Below are 21567 nucleotides of genomic sequence, written 5' to 3' on the forward strand. Positions count from 1 at the left end.
AAAAATAAACATGTCCCCACAGAGTTAACTGACCTCCCTGTCAGTGAGAGGCAAAGGGTTAACACACAAACACGCGCGTGCGCGCACATGCACACGCACACACACCCACACACACACACACACACACATGCGCGCGTACGTTACGACAGCTTCTTGGCTCCACTAGTATGGCGTTGGCTCTGACATGCCATGCACTAACGACTGTAGCAGGTAAACACACACGCACACACGCACACACGCACACACACACACACACACACACACATACACACACGCACGCACACACACACACAGTTAGTGCCCCTGCGGGACTTGAAAGCTTTGGTCTCCCTCAGGACCCATAGTCTGCAGTTGTCAGCCAGCGTGACTGTCAACTGTTGCCACGCCACTGGAGCACATGAAATGTCCAAAAACATTCCACTCCGGCCGTGTTGTTGGACGTGTCAGGTTTGTTGTCATTAAGGTAAACCGCCTGTCATTGAAAGAGATGTTTCTACACTTTGTCAGAGCGGTAGGTGTTTATTGGTCTACCCACGCAGCGGGCGGGCGGATGAGAAGTCTCCATAGCTGTGGGCAGACACAAAAAAAAAGTATAAAGTTGTTTGTAATTCCCTCCCTTTTGGAATAAGTACACGGTTCTCCCGAGTTTCCTGGAATACGGTGTCCAAAACGAACACGCAGAGAATTGTCATTTGAATAATCATTATTTCATTAACCACTTTCAACGTGGCATGTATGTTATTATATCAAAGCATACTTAACTACACGCACATCGACAATGGGTGCTAGGCCAAAAAACTAGCGTTTAGAGAAGTAGAGCCCGGCGCACTCCCAACTTTATGGTTAAGAGACAATTTATTTGGGGGGCAGTGGCTCAGGGGTAGAGTGGCCAGTAGAGCGGCAGGATGGCAACCGCGAGGTTCCCAGTTCGATCCCGGGCTCCCCCAGAGTTAGTGTCCTTGAGCAAGACGCTGAACCCCTAATTGCTCCTGATGAGCAGGTTGGTGCCTTGCATGGTTTCCTCCGCCATCTGTGTGTGAATGGGTGAATGTAATGCACAATCTATGTAAAGCGTTTTGGATAAAAGCGCTATATAAATGCACCGTTTACCATTTATTTGAAAATATTCAAATAAAATAAACATTTCGATCCTTAATGGATCTTCTTTCAGGTCAGTTTAAAATGCGTTGTGGGTTTGTAGATTGGCTATTTTTGGGTAAATGTTCTGCAAAAGACATGCCCAGAATCGGGGACGCTAGTGTTCACATAGTTATACTGTATATAAGACAGTTAGACAGTATACAAGACAGTATACAAATGGAACCAAATGGACCCTAACGGGTCCATTTGGTTCCATTTGTATACTGTCAGAGTTACAGACTTGTAAGGGTCGATTTGGGACCCCTAAAGGAACCCAGAGAGTCCCTGGAATCCACCTTGAGAACCACTGAGTTAGAGAATATGTTTTAAATCCATGAATGATAATTCATTTGTTGAATTACTTCTTCTGTCTCTCTCTCCTGTATCCACACAGAACAGTGCAAAGCCCCTCTAAACGTCAGGAAGCACTCCGTATCCAAAAGTCTGCGACATCTCTTCCAGCCGACCAGCAAATTTGTCAAGAGTTTGAAAAAGTAATAAATGCTTATTTTTTTCTTCTTCTTTTAACCTGCTTGTGTGTATGAAGAATGATTTGGCAGAAAACACGGGATTCGTTTCAAACGTCCCAGAGTCTCACAGAGCCTTTAAAGTGCAATATACTTCAAGTTAATTTGGTGTAATTTGTGATGTAGGGGAGAACGGGGTAAGATGAACCACTTTTTACTTATGTTGACCTCTAGGCAAGGAAAAATGAGATGGAAGTAAAATCTAAACATATACTAAAACTTCAAGATGTCTTCTATCAATTGAAATAATGAGTGTGCATCTATGACAAATGGTTGTAAAAATATGGGTTCTCAAAAAAAAGTGGTCATGTGGTTCAACTTGCCCCAGGTAAGGGGAAAGTTGATCCTAGTCAAGGGGTAAATTTACCCATATGATATTTTGCATTTTCAAGTTTAAACTTGAACAAATAATGTATTCACGTATCAACAATAATTTAATAACACATTTCCCTTTTGCAAATAGTCTTATTTATTTTCTTAATGGTATTTAAAGAATATAAAACCAATTAAATAATGTATGTTATTCAGAACCTTTTAATATTTGCAATTGTTAATACAATATTGAAAACTTCTCTTAAATGAGTGTATTCATCCAAATGAAAGGTCATACAGCATAATTTGAGAAGAATAGTCATAATGAAAAATATGAATGGTGATTAATATTAGGATAATTGGTTCAATTTACCCCAAGGCATTTGGTTCATCTTGCCCCATGGCTACCATTTTGACCTAACCTGGCTAGCTTAATGCTTCAGGCTAATCTTTAGCTAAATGATTCACATGGTTTTATACATTGGAATATCACCAACATGCATGATATATAAGTTTCAACCTGGGTACATTTGCTTTAAAATAAAAATCATTATACCAGAAAAGTAAAAAATTAACTTTGACCAGAAAAAAACACTTTTTTTGTGTAGAAATATGCTTATCACTTTGCCCATGTGTCTCTCAACTTCACAGCCAGGTGGAAATGATGGGTGTGTCCTGATTTTAAGGTCACATGACAACTCATGTGTATAGTTTTAAAGATACAGGGGGTGGTTCAACTTACCCAGAGGTTCATCTTACCCCGTTCTCCCCTATTTAGTATGCATCTTGAGTGTTTCATTACAACGTATTAGTAATAGTAATCACTAATGCTCATTATAACATGGCACCATTTCTGTCTTAATTCTGTGTCTCAGAGGAGGGCTGTGGACAGTTCAGAAACCTGCCTACCAGTGACATCATTGTTTGTCAGGCTCGGGAATTTCATGCTAACTTTCCAAGAAGAGAAAGTCTGTAGTTTGTATTAGCTTGGAATCCCCATCGATCATGTCATTGGTAGGCAGGTTTCTGAATTGTCCGTATCCCACCAATGAGACGCAAACAGAGTAGAGTGTGCCATCTTATAATGAGCAATTATAATGAAGTGCTCCATTTGGGCAAATTGGGACAAATATGTCATTAGTTAGTTTAACCGCAATCCTACTAATTTATTTTTAATGAGGGTGTGTGTGTGTATGCGTGCGTGCGTGCATTGCGCGCCGCACAAATTATCTTCTTTGAATAGACTATCATCTTATATAAACACAATTGACACAAGGAATTGCAACTCTCACTCCTGCTGATTATAGGAAAATTATAATCACAACAGATCTGTTGAGAATTAGAAGAGAGGGAGTCTTTGCGCCCTCAGGCGCGCTCTACAAAACCATTGTTTGGCATTGCGGGTTGGCATTGCGGGTGGTTTTAGATTCCGCTATACACTTTCCCAAACGTTTGTGGGTAAAATAGCAATTTGGGGGATAATGCAACAACACGCCCACGGCCACACCTCTAGGTGCAAATAGTGGAGTCGGCATAATGAATAGCGGCCACAAAATAGCGTTTTGGGTAAGTGCCAGCTCCCTTATCCGTATTTCACGGGTAATGGGCAGAAATTCACGGGTAATGGGCAATGGGTGAGGGTATAGCAGTGCCAAAAATAGGGGCCTTGGTGTAGACGGAAGAAAGCGCACAGTGCAGTTGTAACTCAGGTCCAGGTCTTTAAGACTATAGAGGGTTTAATGTGTGTGTGTCACCCTGCAGGGGACTCTACCTGACGGCCATTCTCTACAGAGACGACAACGTGCTGGTGACTCCAGAAGACCAGATCCCCATCGTGGAGGTGGAGGACTCCTACGCCAGCTCCCTCATGCAGGACTTCCTTTGGTTCACTAAGGTACACAGAAGGGAGGGAGAGAACATTGTAGCCTGCAGGCTTTCACCACATGAACCGTATCGTCGCTGTTCTGGGCATGGCATTATAGGCCAACATTTGATAAAAATGTCTTTCTGTGAAGAGATTTGGAGTGGAGGAGAAAAAGGAAGGGACCAAGTATAGAGCCCTGGGGGCTACGGCAGCCATTCTTTTGCCGTGTTAAGCCACACATTTCTGAAAAAAGTAGTATTTTTTTAAATCATGATTAAAGGGATATTTCCACCTCTCCTCAGGGCCATAATCAGGCTAATCCGGTGCGTCTCAGGAGTGGACACATATATCTGAATGAAGAAGGCGCTGGAGCAACTCTGACTATTTGAGCTTTTTTATTTGGATCACAGGGTACAAAGCACAGAATAATAATTCATGTTGCTATTAGCAACGAATACACACAGAGGCGTTCCCAGCCTGAAAGGTATAACAACGTATAGGTGTTCCAGGTCTAAATGGGTTAAAGCCACATTCCAGGATTAATTTAAATGAATACAATTATATTTTAGCAATTATATTTTATACTCTTTTAGAGTAGAGTATGTTAAATACAATAATAGAGAAGTCTAATATACTCAAGTCAAACTTTATTTGTGTAGGTCATTTAATTACACAGCAAAACTCCATGTGTTTTCATAGGAAATTCATATTAGAGGTACAAACTAGCGGAACTGGCCATACCACCAATTAAATAAATACGTGCTGTAGACATTTTACAAATATTTTGTGAATGTGTGTGTGTGTGTGTGTGTGTGTGTGTGTGTGTGTGTGTGTGTGTGTGTGTGTGTGTGTGTGTGTGTGTGCGTGTGCGTGTGTGACCAGGTGTCCTATCTGTGGGAGGACATCCCCTGGCTGCAGCAGTGTCTCAGTCCATCGCAGTCGTCGTGTTCCTGTACCCTGCAGACACGCCTGAAGCTCTTGCAGGCCATCTCCCACCTCCAGGTATAGACCATCACTGGTCACTTTTGTACGCTACAATTATGTTTTTTTTTTCTTCTTCTCCTTAACCCATTTAAACCAGGAACGCATCTGTGTAACCATTACTTTATACTTTGGCTATTCAAAAATAGCAGATCTACAAGCTCGATCAAGCTTGTATCAAGATCTGATATTTTTTGAAAAATCTTGAACATTTTGTGCAAATCTTTGAATACATATATTTCTTTGAAACAACATTTTTAACTCAAATCTTTGCTTCTTGGGGCTCCCTGGAACAACATATTCTGATGGGGATCGGTGGCCAAAAACATATCATTTTGGGTGGTCCTTGACATGAAAAAGTTTGAGCACCACTGAGCAACAACAGTTTTTCAGAAAAGTTTTGACATTTGTCGAGACAGTTACAAATGTTCGCTTTAAAACATGAGCTTGTAGATCTGCTATTTTTGGATAGCCAAAGAAATCTAAAATGACAGAGATGCGTTACCGGATTGGATGGGTTACTGATGTGTTGCAAATTCATCCATCATTCCATTCATCTTCATCTGCTTGTCTGGAGTCGGATTGCAGAGAGTTCCAGACTTCCCTTTCCTGGGTCACATTAGATGACTTCATACTGGGGGATCCAAGGTCATGGTCATGGTCAAGCTTATTTGTCTGTTTTTGGGGGGGAAATTGTGAAAATGGGTGCAAATCTTTGAATATATTATTTTTTAAAGCGAACAATTGTAACTCAAATCTTTGCTTCTGGGGGTCCCTGGAACAAAAATATTTTACAAATGTTTAAAAAATATATATCCAAAGATTTGTAGAAATGTTCACCATTTTTCAAAAATAGCAGAACTACGCGCTATGAGCTTGTATATCTGCTATTTTTGAATAGCCAAAGAAATCTAAAATGACAGAGATGCGTCCCTGGATTGAATTAGTTAAAGCAACTACTCTGGAAGCATTCTTTATTAGGATATCCATGGGGGTCCACACAAAATGAATACAATAAAAACAGTTAAAATTGTACATTGTCCTGCCATCTTCCCCCCCATAGGCCACGCTGGGAACTCAGGACCTGGGCCAGGTATATTTCGAGCCAATCAAAGACAAGCACGGAAACGCCCTGTTGGTGCTGCTGAAGGACATGAGTACCTGTCCCAACCTGGACGGGGTGCGCTGGACCCAGCTCTGCAAACTCCAGCTCCAACGCAAGTCCATCTCCTCCCCCGAAGAGCCCACCGCCCTGGACATGCTGCTGATCACACTTCATGTGAGTTATCGTTTTTACTTTATACTTCCCTGGCTAATAAGCCAAATATGCCTTAATACATTATAATTGTCCTCTGTAACTAAAATTAAAAATGTAAAACACCGTAAATATTTAATTTAATTTAGAAACAGTTCATCTTTTACTCAAAGAGGGGCAATGCCTGTCGCAAGTTGATGATGTCATTTGTCCATGTGTGGTCCAGCCCTTTGGAATGTATGGAATGCATGTGCAAATAGAACATATTTAAAGTATTGTTTTGATGCTCATATCAACCTTAGGAAGTATTAAGTTGTATTTTTTTTACCTCATTGACCGGGGCCCCGTCCTTTTTCCCCTCTACACCATATATCTTCGCCGACAAAATAGCCGATCTACAAGCTCACAACGTATCAAATTGCAAAGCATTGTGAGCTTGTACATCAGCAAATTCTTGTCCAAATGTTTGCCTATTATGACATGCCTAGAATAGGGTCCCTCTGGTTCATGTGGTTACGTTGTTGCACGAAATGAAACACAGTATAAAGAAGCAACAAAGACTGATGACAAAGCAGATTAGTGGTGTTTAAAAAACAATAACAACAAAACGATAAATGAGGAATCCTTTTTTAGCGTCCAGTTGTCTGAAGTTGGCAATTCAGCGTCGGAAAATAAGCTATTTTCTGCTATTGTTTTGGAAGCAGCCAAGGCCAGCTGCCATCGCTGTGAGGAATGGTGTGAAAGATTTTGTCAGCGGTTGGTTGCGTTAGATTATTTTCCAGGGCTCATACTTCGCATTTTTTGTTACCCAAAATATGTTATAACATGAAACAGCTTAAAGGGACAATGCCTTTCAAAAAACACTAAACAAACCCCAAAAACATTCATTTATTGGATGAGATGTAATCTGTTTTTTAAAACTCCCATTTATGCAACAATCCTATTAACAAGGGGCTCCGGAGCCAATACAATACGACCGTAAATTTAAATGTGCTTCCAATTATGTATCCTGCTGGCACCGCATTGTGCAGAGTCTCTATTTAGACACACACGTTAATCAGCCCCAACTCTCGTCTTCCAAATGTCACTCTCTGAGGACTCCGCTATATCCAGTTGACTCACCAACAAAGACATTTAAATGCCAGATGCCAGGCCTGACCTAGGAGCCACTCCAACCATGAACATGAACTTCAATCACTTATCTACCTCACGATCCCTCCACTTTTTAACGCTATATTCGTTCAGATGGTAGCAATTAGAAGGTTTATTTAACCCATTAAGACCGGGAACGCATCTGTATCGTTTCAAGATTTCTTTGGCTTTTCAAAAACAGCAGATATACAAGCTCATATTTTAAAGCGAACATTTGTAACTGTCAAATGTCTCAACAAATGTCTTATTTTTTCTGAAAAACTGTTGTTTCTATATCAGTGGTGCTCAAACTTTTTCATGTCAAGGACCACCCAAAATTATATGTTTTTGGCCACCGATCCCCATCAAAATATGTTGTTCCAGGAACCCCCAAAAAGCAAAGATTTGAGTTAAAATGTTGTTTCAAAAAAATTTATGTATTCAAAGATTTGCACAAATGTTCAAGATTTTTCAAAAACAGCAGATCTACAAGCTCGTAGCACGGCACTCGCTGTATATAGCCAAAGTATAAAATAATGGTTTGTAGATCTGCTATTATTTTTTTATCAGGAAAATTTGTGCAAATCTTTGAATGTATATTTTTTAAAGAGAACATTTCTTAACTCAAATCTTTGCTTCTGGGGGGTCCCTGGAACAACATATTTTGAGATGGGGGTCCGCGGCCAAATACATATCATTTTGGGGGTCCATGACATGAAAAAAGTTTGAGAACCACTGATATAGAAACATAGTTAGTTTTATTTCAAAAAACAGTTTTAAAAAAAACTGAATTCAGAAGACTTAGAAGAAAGAATTTAGAATTTGTAGAATCGGCCCTCACAGGTCTTAAAGGGTTAAATCTCTTCGGCCATTAAGTGCTGTGGTCTTAAAGATGCTACGTTGAGGTAATTGTTAGTGTCTGCGCTAATGCAGTTTGTTTGGCCTTGCAGTTTGCGTTCGGTAGGCCCTGCCGCCGTCTGAAAGCCCAACCATGGATTCAATTTTCCCCCCACGTTGGCCTGGTAAACCTGATACCCGCCGTTACCATGTTGTTTTGTCTCCAGCGCTCAAGTCGGTCTGGGCTTGCGGTTCCCCAAACAATGGCGGTGGCTCCCTTTGACGAAGCCACAGTTCATAGAAATATTTGTTTTGTGGCCAGTTATGAACAAATTGTATGATGAAATACATAGAAATGTGCTGAATGGTTATTCTTGGTGTATTGACTTCCACTCTAACCCATTCAAACCGGGAACACGTCTGTGTGTAACCACTTTATCCATGTTTTATACTTTTTGGCTATACAAAAATAGACAGATATACAAGCTCATAGTGCGTCACCGAGTGCCACGCTATGAGCTTGTAGATCTGCAATCTTTTGAAAAATCGTGAAAATGCTTGCAAATCTTTGAATTTATATATTTTTTCAAGCGAACATCTTTAACTCAAATCTTTGCATCTGGGGGGGGTCCCTGGAACAAAATGTTTTCAGATGGGGGTCCGCGGCCAAATACATAAAATTTTGGGGGGTCCTTGACATGAAAAAAGTTTGAGAACCACTGATATTATAGCAACATACATAGTTTTTTCAAAAAACTGTTAGGATTTAGAAGACATTTGTAGAATCCCCAGAAACAAAGATTTGAGTTAAAAAGAATACGTATATACTAAGATTTTCACAAATTTTCACTTTGAGCTTGTAGATCTGCTATTTTTGAATAGCCCAAAGAAATCTTAAAACGACACACAGATGCGTTCCCGGTCTTAATGGGCTAAACAAGCCCCAGGCTGCAACAACTCGGTTTCTGAAGTAACAACAGGGGCCAAGACACATGAAAAGAATCACGTCCAAGTGAATATTAGGGTGCCCTCGCAGACAAAGGTTTGAAAGATGAATACAGTTATAACGCGGTCATCATCATCATCATTAGCTTCTCCACCACAACTTCCATCCTCATTACGGCTGTTATTATCATGATCCCCATCTTCCTCAGTTCCAACACAATTACCATTATTATACTGTTCATCACTGTCATAATCATCATCATCATCATCATCATCATCGTAATTATCACTTCAACTATTACGATACAACTCTCTGCTAAGACGCCTCCCTCTTTCCCTTATCTACCATTCCCATAACATTCTCCATGTAGTCTCTGCTGGGTGGTTATTTGGCTATTCAAAAATAGCAGATATACAAGCTCATAGCGCGGCACCGAGTGCCGCGCTACGAGCTTGTAGATCTGCTATTTTCGAAAAATCGTAATTTCTTTCGCAAATCTTTGAATATATATATATTTCTAAAGCTAACATTTGTAACTCAAATCTTTGCTTCTGGGGGGTCCCTGGAACAACATGTTTTGAAACCTTGTATGTCCATCCCTGTTACTTTTCAGGATATGGAATCCAGTGTAGTTGGTATTTAGTCATAAGCTCTTGACTTTATTTCGGTGAAATATTTATGAAACCCACAGACGGATTTTTGTGGTTAAAGGATGACCAGGAGTATTCATTTATGACAAAACATAAAAAGATTTACTATGGAGATACGGTAAGATAAGGTTTTCTGCTCGACAGTGATGATATGCCTGTGTGCATATGTACTTTTAGTACTGTACTTAAGTAGAATTTGTACTTTATGTGAGTATTTGTATTTTTTGGATACTCCACTACATTTCTAAGGAAGGGAAAAAGAACATTATGCATCACTTAAGCCCTATTTCAAACATAGTGAAAATAGCAGATCTACAAGCTCACAACACGTAGCTTGTAGATCAGCTACTGTATTTTCACAATTTCTGATTCATTTTGTTATTTTTTTACGATTATGGAAAATCTTTAAATTTTTGGGGAGAAATGTCAACATTTCAATGCGGCAATGCATTGATATTAAAAAAGAAAACATACTTTCTAATTTGTCCATACGAATACCTAAGTATTCCTAACAATAGTATTTCTGTGTGTAGGAGAAGCTAGCCTACCACAGGCGGAGCAGGAAGCTGTTGTCTCCAGGTCTGTACCTGGGCTACCTGAAGCTGTGCACCTCGGTGGACCAGATCAGAGCCCTGGTCCCTCAGAAGCTCCCCAACGTCCTCTGTCACACCAAGGTCAGGGACAACGGCAACGTGTCCAGGTGAGGCTTGCAGCACGGTCTTTGTGTGTGTCCGTGTGTGTGTGCGTTTGTGCATGCGTGCGTGCGTGCATGCATGCGTGCATGCGTGCGTGTGCGAGTGTGTGTGTGTGTGCGTATGTTCCTGACTGACCACATTTTCGGGAAACAATTTGGACATCAAACTAGTTGATTGGGGACGCATGTCTAATTGGGGCATAATTGGTGTCCCTAATTAGATTTTACTGCAGTTTCATAAATGTAGATTAAGGGCCCACAAAACTATTCAAAAGTTGGCAGAACCTCGGGGCGCCCCGCTGGCCTAGCGGTCCAGGCGCATACCATATTATGCTGGTAAAACAGCTTGACAGCCCGTCGCGGGTTTTACTCCCGATCCCGGCGACCTTTGCTGTGTTTCACCCTCCCATCTCTCTCCCCATTTCCTGTCAGCTATCCTATCAATAAAGGCAGAAAAAGCCCCAACAAATGTTAGAAAAAAAGGCAGAACCAATTTGAATGTGTGCGTGTGCGTGTGCGTGTGCGTGTGCGTGTGCATGCGCGTGTGTGTGTGTTTGGGTGAGTGGGTGAGTGTGGGTGCGTATGCATGCATGTGACTGCTCCCGCGCATCAACACGCTGCTGTCTCCTCTCCTCTCCAGGGAAGAATGGCAGTGGCTGCAGGCCCTCAGCTCCCTGGAGGAGTCATTGGAGATGGACCAAGACGTGCAGAGCGCTCCACACCGCCTCCTACAGGACCTCCGCAGCGCTGCCAAGGAGCTGGTGGCACACATCAACGTCCCCGGTAACCAGGTGAGAGTCAACCCCCCCCCCCCCCCAAACATTTTTTGCCAAACACCAGTCATGCATTTCTGCAGGGGGGGAAATTATGCAAGAGCTCAAATTAAGTAAAAGAAAAATGTGCGGATATACTGACCCAGTTCTATTCAGACCACTAACATGCCAGGGTCTCTGCAAAGTATTACGCTCAAAGGCCGGTTTTCCCAAAGCGTCCTGGCACTAGACGGCCTTTTGCAAAAAAGAACAAATATGGTTTCGATTCCCAGCAGCATCGCAAGCACTGTAGCAATCTCTGTCCACTTGGCTCGAAACATGAAGAATATGGTTTTAGCACTCGTATACTTACAGGGAATCCAAGATCCTCTCGTCCACAAAAGAACACTGGACAGTTTATTGGTGATACGCAATAACCCTTGATTACCTCTAACCAGTCGTATTCCGTCCTGCCCGCTCCACGCTCGTTGTGTGATCCTCTGGTTCCACTTTGAAGAGACACCACAAATCATTCTATAGTCTCTAGCGTTTTACTGGTTTAGCCCGTTCAATCCGGGAACGCATCTCTGTCATTTTACATTTCTTTGGGCTATACAAAAAATAGCAGATATACAAGCTCATAGTGCGGCACCGAGTGCCGCGCTATGAGCTTGTAGATCGGCTATTTTTGAAAAATCGTGAAAATGTGTGCAAATCTTTGAATATATTATTTTCTAAACATTTGTAAACATTTTGTTCCAGGGACCCCCCAGAAGCAAAGATTTGAGTTACAAATGTTCGCTTTAAAAAACATATATATTCAAAGATTTGCAAAAAAAATCTCGATTTTTCAAACAAATAGCAGATCTACAAGCTCATAGCGTGGCACTCGGTGCCGCGCTATGAGCTTGTAGATCTGCTATTTTTGAATAGCCAAAGAAATCTAAAAATGACACAGTCAGATGCTTCCCCGGTCTAAGTGGGTTAGAGCAAGGGGCCAGAGGGCCTTATCTGCCATTTTTGGGCAACCAAATAGATGTATATATAAAGCTCTCCGTGATATCAGACTCACACGCAGGAAAAGGGAAAAACTGTGGAAAACCTACACCGACACTGAGTCGAGACGCACAAATGGCATAACATTTAAGATACAGTACAGACTCCAGTGAGAATGAGGCGTTTTCTTCTTCCATCTTTACTGTAAATATTAGAAAAATGATCACTTAAGCCCTTCTGGCTCCAAAGCCTCAATTCACATCTGTGGTCTATGTGTGTGTGGGTGCGTGTGTGTGCGTGCGTGCATGGGTGCATGCATGTGTGCGTGCGTGTGTGTGCGTGTGTCTCTCTCTCCCCAGGCCCAGGATTTCCGCATCTACAGCCAGGAAGTGTTGGAGTTTGGCGAGAAGGTGTCCTTCCTGTTGCTCCTGCCTCCGTCGGACGAGGTGTGCACGGCGCCCGGCCAGAACAACCCGTACTCCCCGCGCTCCGGGTTCCTCACTCTGCCTCTGCAGGTCTTTGAACTGGGTTAGTCTGACACAATGTTGATTTTGGCAGCACATTTTGATTTAGTTTTTAGTCAATAGTCTTTTGAATGAAATTCCATTTAGTTTAGTTTTCATATTTTAGTCATCTGAAATGTTTTAGATTTTGTCTAGTTTTAGTCGACTAAATGTCATAAGATTATAGTCGACTACATCTACAGTTGATTTAGTTGACTAAAATAAACCTCGACTAAGTCGAATAGTCGACTGGTTAGTCGCGGGGGGTCCGAGTCGACTGCGTGTCTCTTAGTCGAATCTAGTGGAGATTTTTTATTTTTTTATTTTTTTATTTTTTTCTCCAAGGGCCAAAAATGTTTTTCATTGTTTTTTGGCCAAGTCTACACCTGCAACCACACGTAACTTCCACTTTATTCTTCTTATTCCTCGTCTTTGTATTGGTATTGTTTGTGTTGGAGCGCCTCAGTGCGGCTGCAGAGTTCATGTGCAACCAGTGGCGTAACGCAGAATCGCGAGGCCCACGTACATGCACGCGCAATTTCGGGTCTAATTCGGGTCTAATTCGGTCTAATTCGGGTCTAATTCGGGTCTATTTGACCAATATAAATCAACTTTTGTCTTTTTTTTTGCTGTAAAAATATTTTTATCAGCGCAGGCGGGGCCCCGCCTGCTGGTGGCCCCCCCGCACCGCAGCACTTGCTGCCCCTCTGTTACGCCACTGTGTGCAACCTCTTCCAGAGAGAGATAGAGACACTAGAAACTCTGCTGGAGACACAAAACAAACTGTGTAGACTTGGCCCTTTGAAATAAAATTTATTTTGGCCCAAAAAAATAATAGTCTACTGCCAGTCGACTATTGGCAATTAGTCGCCAATTAGATTCGACTAAACAAATCCTTAGTCGGGGACAGGCCTAGGTTGCATGCTGAAAATCTGCAAATCTGCGATCTGCAAGCTCACAACGCGTCGCGCTGCGACGCGTTGTGAGCTTGTAGATCTGCTATTTTCAACATGCAACCACCCGAGCGCAACCAACCATAAAATGACTTGTGTCTTTTAGTTCTACTGGATCTCTTCTCCACTAGTCCCTCCCTAACATTTTCATCTAGTTTTTATTTGTTGTTATCACTATATTTAGTCTTAGCTTTAGTCACCATAGCTTAGTTTTTATTTAGTTTTTATTTATTTTTCATCAGTGAAAAAAGGTAGTCGACGACCAGTTTTTTGTCATAGTTTTAGTCGACGAAATCAACACTGGTCTGACAGAAGACATGCAAACGTGACTCCAAGTCTCAATGTCATGCATTAATTCACCATAACTGTATATGACATTGTGGTTTTTGCCATCTGCTCGAGTTTGTGAAGCACATTTCCCCTTTTATTCGCTCCATGCCCTGTAGATTAATCCTAGTTGTTATGACTTGAATCACTGGGAGGTGCAGTAGCGGCTCGGTATGTAGAACGGTTCGATCCCGGCTCCTCCCAGCATCGTGTTAAAAGTGCCTTTTGAGCAAGACAATGAAACCATAACTGCTCCCCGGGTGCTCTTCAATACCTGCCCACTACTCCTAATAGATAGGATAGGATTAATAGGATTAAATGCAAAGGACAAGTACACAGTGGTAGACAGTAACGAAATACATTTACATGAGCACTGTGCTTACGTAAGACAAATTGAGTATCTGTACTTTACTTGAGTATTTGTATTTTTTGGATACTTTCACTCCACTTCACTACATTTCAAATACAATATTGTACTTTTGACTTTTGACAGATCTACAAGTTCACAACGTGGCGCATTGTGGATCTGCTCCTTTAGATCTGCTTGTAGATCTGCTATTTTCTTTCAATCTTTCAATGTCTTTGGAAAATGTATAAATATGAATACAGCAATGCATTCATATAAAAAAGGAATGTTCTTTGTAATTAGTATTTTTTTTTTTTTTTACAGATTACTTGAGTACTTTTGTCAACCCCTGCTCCTAATAGTTAGGATGAGTTAAATGCAGAGGACAAGTACATTTAACCCATTAAAACCGGGAAAGCATCCGCGTCGTTTTAGATCTTAGCGTTGGCTATTCGTGGCACACTGCGAGCTTGTACATCTGCTATTTTTGACTTTTTCTTTTAAATCTTGAAAGTGTGATAACTACTGATTTAGAAGGCATTTGTAATGGGTTAATGCTCTCCTTCCCCTCCTCCTCCTCCTCCTCCTCCTCTTCCTCTAGTCCACTTTGATGCGTACTGCCCCACCTTCATCGGCCAGTACTGCAGGGTGTCTGCGTTGTTGGAGCTGGAGTCCCTCATCTCCCAGCAGGCTCTGAGGGAAGCCTTCTCTGAGACCGAACTTCACGCCGCCAAGCAGAAACATCAGCAGGTGCAGGAACACATGCAGGTACAAACTATGAGGACTATATGGGTCATTTTCAGTGGTGGAAAAAGTACTCAAATTTTTTTACTGAAGTAAAAGTATCAATGTGGAAATACTCTGTTACAAGTAAAAGTCTGAAATTCAAAATATACTTGAGTGAAAGCACAAAAGTATTGGTATCAAAATGTACTTAAAGTACCAAAAGTAGAAAGTGCTCATTAATGCAGAATGTCCCGTTTCACAAGTTTTCAAATGTATGAAATGTATAAAAATCGTTTGTAAATAGCAGATCTACAAGCTCAATTGTGAGCTTGCAGATCGGCTATATTATTCAGATTATATTCAAATGGCCGAAATGTATATAGGGCTGAAGTGGGTAATGCATGTTTTGGGATAATAATCTAAATCTGCAAAGTAACTTGTAATTCAAATAATTGTAGTGGAGTAAAAGTACAATATTTGCCTCTGAGATGTAGTGGAGTAGAAGTAAAATGACTGAAAATTGGAAATACTCCAGTAAAGTAAAAAATACCTCAAAATTGTACTTTACGTACAGTACTTGAGTAAATGTACTTAGTCACTGTACACCACTGGTAATTTTATTATAGTGAGGATCTGCGGATGGCATTATGTAATCTGTTTGTTCAATGATGAAATACCGAACCAAAGGGATAAAACGGTGCCAAAATGATCCCCTTGGTATCATTTCAATATACAGAACATGCAGTGTATACAATAGAGGGATTTGCTGTTACTGATTACTCCATGCAAGATTGATGTTTCGACTTTGGACTAAATATCTAATAGCATATGAACTTAATCTCAGTAGTGATTGCTCAAACGGTTTGCGGTTTAATGAAACAAGAAACATTGGACAGAATGATCCTCGCACATTTATCATTAACCCTTTAAGACCGGGAACGCATCTGTGTGTCATTTTAAGATTTCCGCACTATGAGCTTGTAGGTCTGCTTTTTTTTTTTTTATCGTGGAAAATGTGTGCAAATCTTTGAATATAGATATATATTTAAAGCGAACATTTTTAACTCCGATCTGTGCTTCTGGGGGTCCCTGGAACAACATATTTTGAGATGGGGGTCCGCTGCCAAATACATATCATTTTGGTGGTCCTTGACATGAAAAAGTTTGAGCACCACTGATTATAGCAACATAATTTTTTTCAAAAAAGCTTTAGGATTTAGAAGACATTTGTAGAAGAAGAACAAAGATTTGAAAAAAAAAGTATTCAAAGATTTGCACAAATGTTCAAGATTTTTCAAAAAATAGTAGATCTACAAGCTCGTAGCGCGGCACTCGGTGCCGTGCTACGAGCTTGTATATCTGCTATTTTTGAATAGCCAAAGAAATCTAAAAATGACACAGTCAGATGCTTTCCCGGTCTAAATGGGTTAATCTAATTCATGACTTACAAACATGAAGATCACAGGCACGCAAACTGTTGAGTAATAGAGCCACGCGATGGAAGTCACAGGCAAAAAGGTCAGGTCCACTGATTCTTTTCACACTGGATTTATTTATTAACGCATCCAGTATCAATCACTAGGTCGCAGGGAACTGGATACAGACAAATGCAGTAAAGGATCAGTAGGAATTAATATTAACCACTTTAAACCTCACTATGTCACTTTTTTTAATGAATAAAATGTAAATTTGTCCAATCTCTAGGATAGAGCATGTTAATACAATATAACTCATACAACCGGGGTGGTTGTATTTGGTCTCCTTGCTCAGCTCCTCTATTGAGACATTTAGATGGTGTCAAAGGTCATGTCTCACCTAGACACAGGATCTGACGCGAATTTTGAGCGGATTGACAAGATTCAATGTATACCCTGAGCAAGCAGGCAGGCTCTATTAGCTCAACGGTAAAAATGTCAGCACTTAAGCAGGAAATCAGGTTCAAATCCGGGGTAGAAGAGGAATAGATGGTTCTGCTACTCTGTAATGTGGGAAGAAAAATTATGACCATGTCTGTTTGTTGTTGTTTTTTTGGTCTTTTTGTTTGCATTTTTTTGTATTTCTTTTTAGTTTTTCTTTTTATAATGTTATGTGTATGTGTATCTTTTTTATGTGATGTCTGTCTGCTGTTTTTGTTTGATTGTTTATAGGCATTTTATTTACACAAGAGCCATATTGTTATGTCATGTTTTATATAATTGAAAAATCACAGTAAATATATTGTTTAAAAAAAAGAAGAGGAAAGTACTTTAGCTCTATATAATTCATCGTACGACAAATATTTTTTGAACGATAAAAAAAAAGAATAGGGACACCGGGTGAAGCACTAAATCATTCTAAAAATATTTGTACTAATCGATGGAAATAATCATTACTTTCTTCGCTTGCCGCTCCGTAGCAAATGGAGGAGCTGTGGCGTGAGGCGAGGTGGATCATGGATGCCCTGCAGTATGCCCGCTACAAGCAGCCCACGGGGGGCATCTCGCTGACATGGATCATCGACTTCTCCAAGGACGTGATGCCGGACAAGCCTCTTTCCACCTCCTCACAGCTGGAATACCTCCCCTCCCCCATGCCCTCGCCGGAGCCCTGCGGCAAGCACTCTGGTCAGAGAAGCCTTTTGGGGCATTATTATAAAGATGTGATATATAAATATATGCAAATTACAGCATATCGTCTCTTGTTGGGTGGAAACCTCATATGGAAACCTCATGTCCAAAAAGGTCAAAAATTCAAAAGTGGCAGATCGACAAGCTCGAAACGCGTCTCTTCGCGCTGCATTTCGAGCTTGTGGATGCTTTGGATGCTTTCGTGTGACGCTGTAGTAGGATCAAGTAGGGCGTTAATTTACGGAAAAACACAGAAAGTTAAAATTTGAAGATAGAGGGTTTCTACCCGTCAGGGACGATACAGTATGTAAGTATGTATGTATGTATGTATATATATATATATATATATATATATATATATATATATATATATATATATATATATATATATATATATATGTGTGTGTATATGGCGTGTACCTCCGCATGCGTTACATCCTCCAAGTGAAACTCCTCACTATCAGGTGCAAAGAACCACATACCTTGATGTGTATCGGAGGAGACACGTGATTGCCTTTGCTCTCTCTAGAACCAAGTGTGGGAGTTAGCAGACATGATGATGAGGGACTAGAATACATGGGGAATCAGGAATTGGCATAATGATAAAGGACTAAATTAAGAGATTAAGAGATTTTCCATCTGTGGTGTTTAAGTAAACACCAGAACATGGAACGTCAAAACCAGTGGAGCTGTCATTGTGTTCTATACATCTCCCTGCAGATTTCCACGGCCTCTCGGACGAAGAGGGCTCCTCCGAGGTCTTCCTCACCACGGACAGCGACTACGACTCCAGCCGCGCGCAGAGCCCCCGCGAGCTGGACCTGCTGCCCGCCTCCCCGCTCTCCTCCTCCGCGGCGCTGGAGCCAGGGCGGGGCTTCCTGCGCAGCGACGGGAGCAGCTCAGGAGGAGGAGGAGGAGGGACGGGAGGAGGCAGAGGAGGAGGAGGAGGAGGATGCGGCGGAGGAGGAGGAGGTAGTGGCGGCGCGCTGAGCGACTCCACGCCGGACGTCCTCCAGGCCTCGGAGCCTTGTCAACTGGGGAGGGAGGGCGAGAGGTTTGGCGGGGGAGGGGTCGGGGGAGGAGGAGGAGGAGGGGAGAGACGGAGGGGCGGCTCTGTGGCTCCGGAGCTGCTGGACAGCGACTTCATCCTGCCCAGCCGGCAGATCGAGCTGCTGCGCGTCACGGAGAAGCGGCAGGCCTTCTGCGTCAGGTACAAACTTAGAGGATATATGGGTCATTTTCAGTGGTGGAAAAAGTACTCAAATTGTTTTACTTAAAGGGAAATTTTGCCCTACAGTTTTCTTACCTTGATATCTTAGGATGAATGATATTTAAAAAATGTCATAACTCCATCCCAGGTCCGCCACAGCTAAAAACGCGTGCCAATAGGCCTTGCGCTAGATCGCATATTTAGATTTTTTGATGAGATCTGATGTTCATAGTGACAGAACACTATGCAATGTGATTGTCTTGAATGCGCCCCACCGGAAGTCTCGCTAGATGAGATTTCAATCTCGAGATTTCAATCTCTTTTTAGCTGTGGCGGACCCGGGATGGAGTTATGACATTTTTCTACTGTACCATTCATCCTAGGATATCACATCATAGAAAAGGTATGAAAATCGTGAGGCAAAATTCACCTTTAAGTAAAATGATCAATGCTGCAATGTAGAAATACTCTGTTACAAGTAAAAGTCTGGAATTCAAAATTTACTTGAGTAAAAGCACAAAAGTATTGTGTATCAAAATGTACTGTAAGTACCGAAAGTTAGAAAGTATTCATCATGCAGAATGTTTGGTTTCAGAAGTTTTCAAATGTATGAAATGTATAACAATCTTTTGAAAATAGCAGATCTTTGTGAGATCGGCTTGTAGATCAGCTTGTAGATCGGCTTGTAGATCGGCTATTTTCAAAACGGCCGAAACATATAGTTTAGTCAGTGGTTAATGTATGTTCTACTTCATTCCTTCTGACCGCCAGAGGCAGTGTTTTCAACACCTGGATATTCATCGCGCGCTCGCGCATAATTGTGATAATAATTAAATCTGCAAAGTAACTAACTTAAAGTTTTCAAATAATCGTAGAACCAGCAGCCTGGAGTTCCCGCCGTCCAGTGCCTCCTCGGCCCACCAACACCACCACCACCACCATCACCACTTCCACCACCACCACCCGTACTGTCACTCCTCCGCCGTCTCGCCGGCGCCCTCGCCCTCCGCCTCCCCGCAACGGCGGTGGCACAGGCCGTCCTCGGTGGACCGCTGCTGCTGCTGCTGCTCCTCGTCGGCCGACCGATGCCAGCCCTCGGAGCCCCTGCCGCCCACCCGGACGCTGTCGGAGGACAGCGGCACGCAGAGGCTCTCCATCACCACCTCGCCGCCCGGCGCCCACAGGAAGGGCTGGGCCGCCACGCTCCGGGTGTACCCGCAGTATCGCACGGGTCTGCCCAAGGAGACCAGCGTCAAGGTAGACATGATGAAACACTTGTGTTTTGACGAAAATTAATCATCTATCTCGGTTTTGGTTCACGTAGGGTTGCAATGTTGCAGTTATTTATTTTTTTCACTTGTGTGAAACGGTACATATAAACAGGACTCTATTCTGGATAGTACTTTTACAATACTTTTAACAAAATCTTTTTACATAAAACAAAATCAACAGCAATATTTGGTAGCAGTGTCATTGGTTACCCGAATTTTGTTCACATGTATTTATGTTAGTCAGATGTAAGTTGTTTATGTGTCAGAGAGGCCTACGTATGTTATCTACTGCTACTTATTTTAGATGCTAGGTTTGATGTTCACCTGCTATCCTAGTTACTTTGTAATGCTTGTTAACAAGTACGTAATACTTGCTAATTACTTGACGTGGTGCGTTTATTTATATCCATTTTCAAACCCTGACTGACGACTCCGTCCGTCTCGTCTCATCTCTCACCAGCTCCATGTGACTTCAGGCACGTCGGCGAGGGAGATGGTCCAGCTGGTCGTGCAGGAGATGAACGTGGTGTCTCGGCGGCTGTTGGGCAGCAGCAGCAGCCCAGGAGAAGGAGGCGACAGCGAGGAGCAAGAGGAGCCGGGGGTCTACTACAGCCCTGAACAGCTGGAGCACTTTGGTCTGGTGCTGGTGGTGGAGGACAGGGAGAAGTGGCTCCAGGACGACTTCTGTCCCCTGGAGCTGCAGAACCCCTGGCTGAGGGGCAAGCTGTGCGTCCGCATCAAGGAGTACTCCCCGCTGGCACTCAAATACAGCCGAGCCACCACGGTGTGATGGGGGGGGGGAGTAGACATTCTTCTAGGACAGTGGTTTTCAATCTTTTTCATGCCAAGGACCCCTAAATTGATATACATTTGGCCACGGACCCCCATCTGAAAATGTTTTGTGCCAAGGACCCCCAGAAGCAAAGATTTGAGTAAAAAAAAATTGCTTTAAAATATATTTATATATTCAAAGATATGCACACATTTTCAAGATTATTCACGAGTAAATCGATATCCCTTTATTTTTTGTTTCCTACATTTTATTGATTATAACATAAAAAAGCTAAAATGTTCATGAATTAGAAACAAATTCAATGCTTTTTTTAAATAAATAAATCAAAACAATTAAACAAAAGAAATTCCATAAATTAGAAAACAAATGTTTAAGAGGTAGTGAAAATAGCCGATCTACAAGCTCACAACACGTCTTATCGCGACGTGTTGTGAGCTTGTAGATCGGCTATTTTCATTAGTTTGGGTCCCGGGGAGACATCAAATTTCTCTTTTGAGTCTCGAGCTAAACGGTTTGGGAACCACTGTTCTAGGGGGTCAAATTTGGGAGATTGTGCTATAATACTGTAGGTGGAGGATGTCCTCTGTTGAACTGGTTCATTTTGTGGTCAGGAGGGGAAGTGTTGGGACTCCACTAGGACTGGGACCTTAAGCCAGACCATCCTTACGCCCACCACCCCCTTTTTTCTATCCTCCGGGTGTACTTTTATCGTTGCAATTGTCTGTTTTGTTGTTTTCTGAGATGCTG

General features: G+C 42.0%; 1 protein-coding gene across 1 annotated transcript in view; it reads left to right on the forward strand.

The window, feature by feature from the left end:
• ankfn1b (ankyrin repeat and fibronectin type III domain containing 1b) overlaps nucleotides 1–21164 on the forward strand; it is a 275489-nt gene extending 254325 nt beyond the window's left edge. Inside the window, exons 14-25 of the mRNA XM_080454714.1 lie at nucleotides 1535–1634; nucleotides 3741–3873; nucleotides 4726–4845; nucleotides 5888–6103; nucleotides 10177–10343; nucleotides 10978–11128; nucleotides 12445–12613; nucleotides 14816–14982; nucleotides 17336–17543; nucleotides 18267–18756; nucleotides 19632–20013; nucleotides 20488–21164. Of these exons, the coding sequence (XP_080310840.1) occupies nucleotides 1535–1634; nucleotides 3741–3873; nucleotides 4726–4845; nucleotides 5888–6103; nucleotides 10177–10343; nucleotides 10978–11128; nucleotides 12445–12613; nucleotides 14816–14982; nucleotides 17336–17543; nucleotides 18267–18756; nucleotides 19632–20013; nucleotides 20488–20817 (2633 nt within the window). The 3' untranslated portion in view covers nucleotides 20818–21164. The remainder of the gene's footprint in view (nucleotides 1–1534; nucleotides 1635–3740; nucleotides 3874–4725; nucleotides 4846–5887; nucleotides 6104–10176; nucleotides 10344–10977; nucleotides 11129–12444; nucleotides 12614–14815; nucleotides 14983–17335; nucleotides 17544–18266; nucleotides 18757–19631; nucleotides 20014–20487) is intronic.
• Nucleotides 21165–21567: the final 403 nt, after the last annotated feature.

This window comes from Gymnoscopelus braueri, assembly GCF_963280865.1.
Source record: "Gymnoscopelus braueri genome assembly, chromosome: 17".
NCBI classification, from domain to species: Eukaryota; Metazoa; Chordata; class Actinopteri; order Myctophiformes; family Myctophidae; genus Gymnoscopelus; species Gymnoscopelus braueri.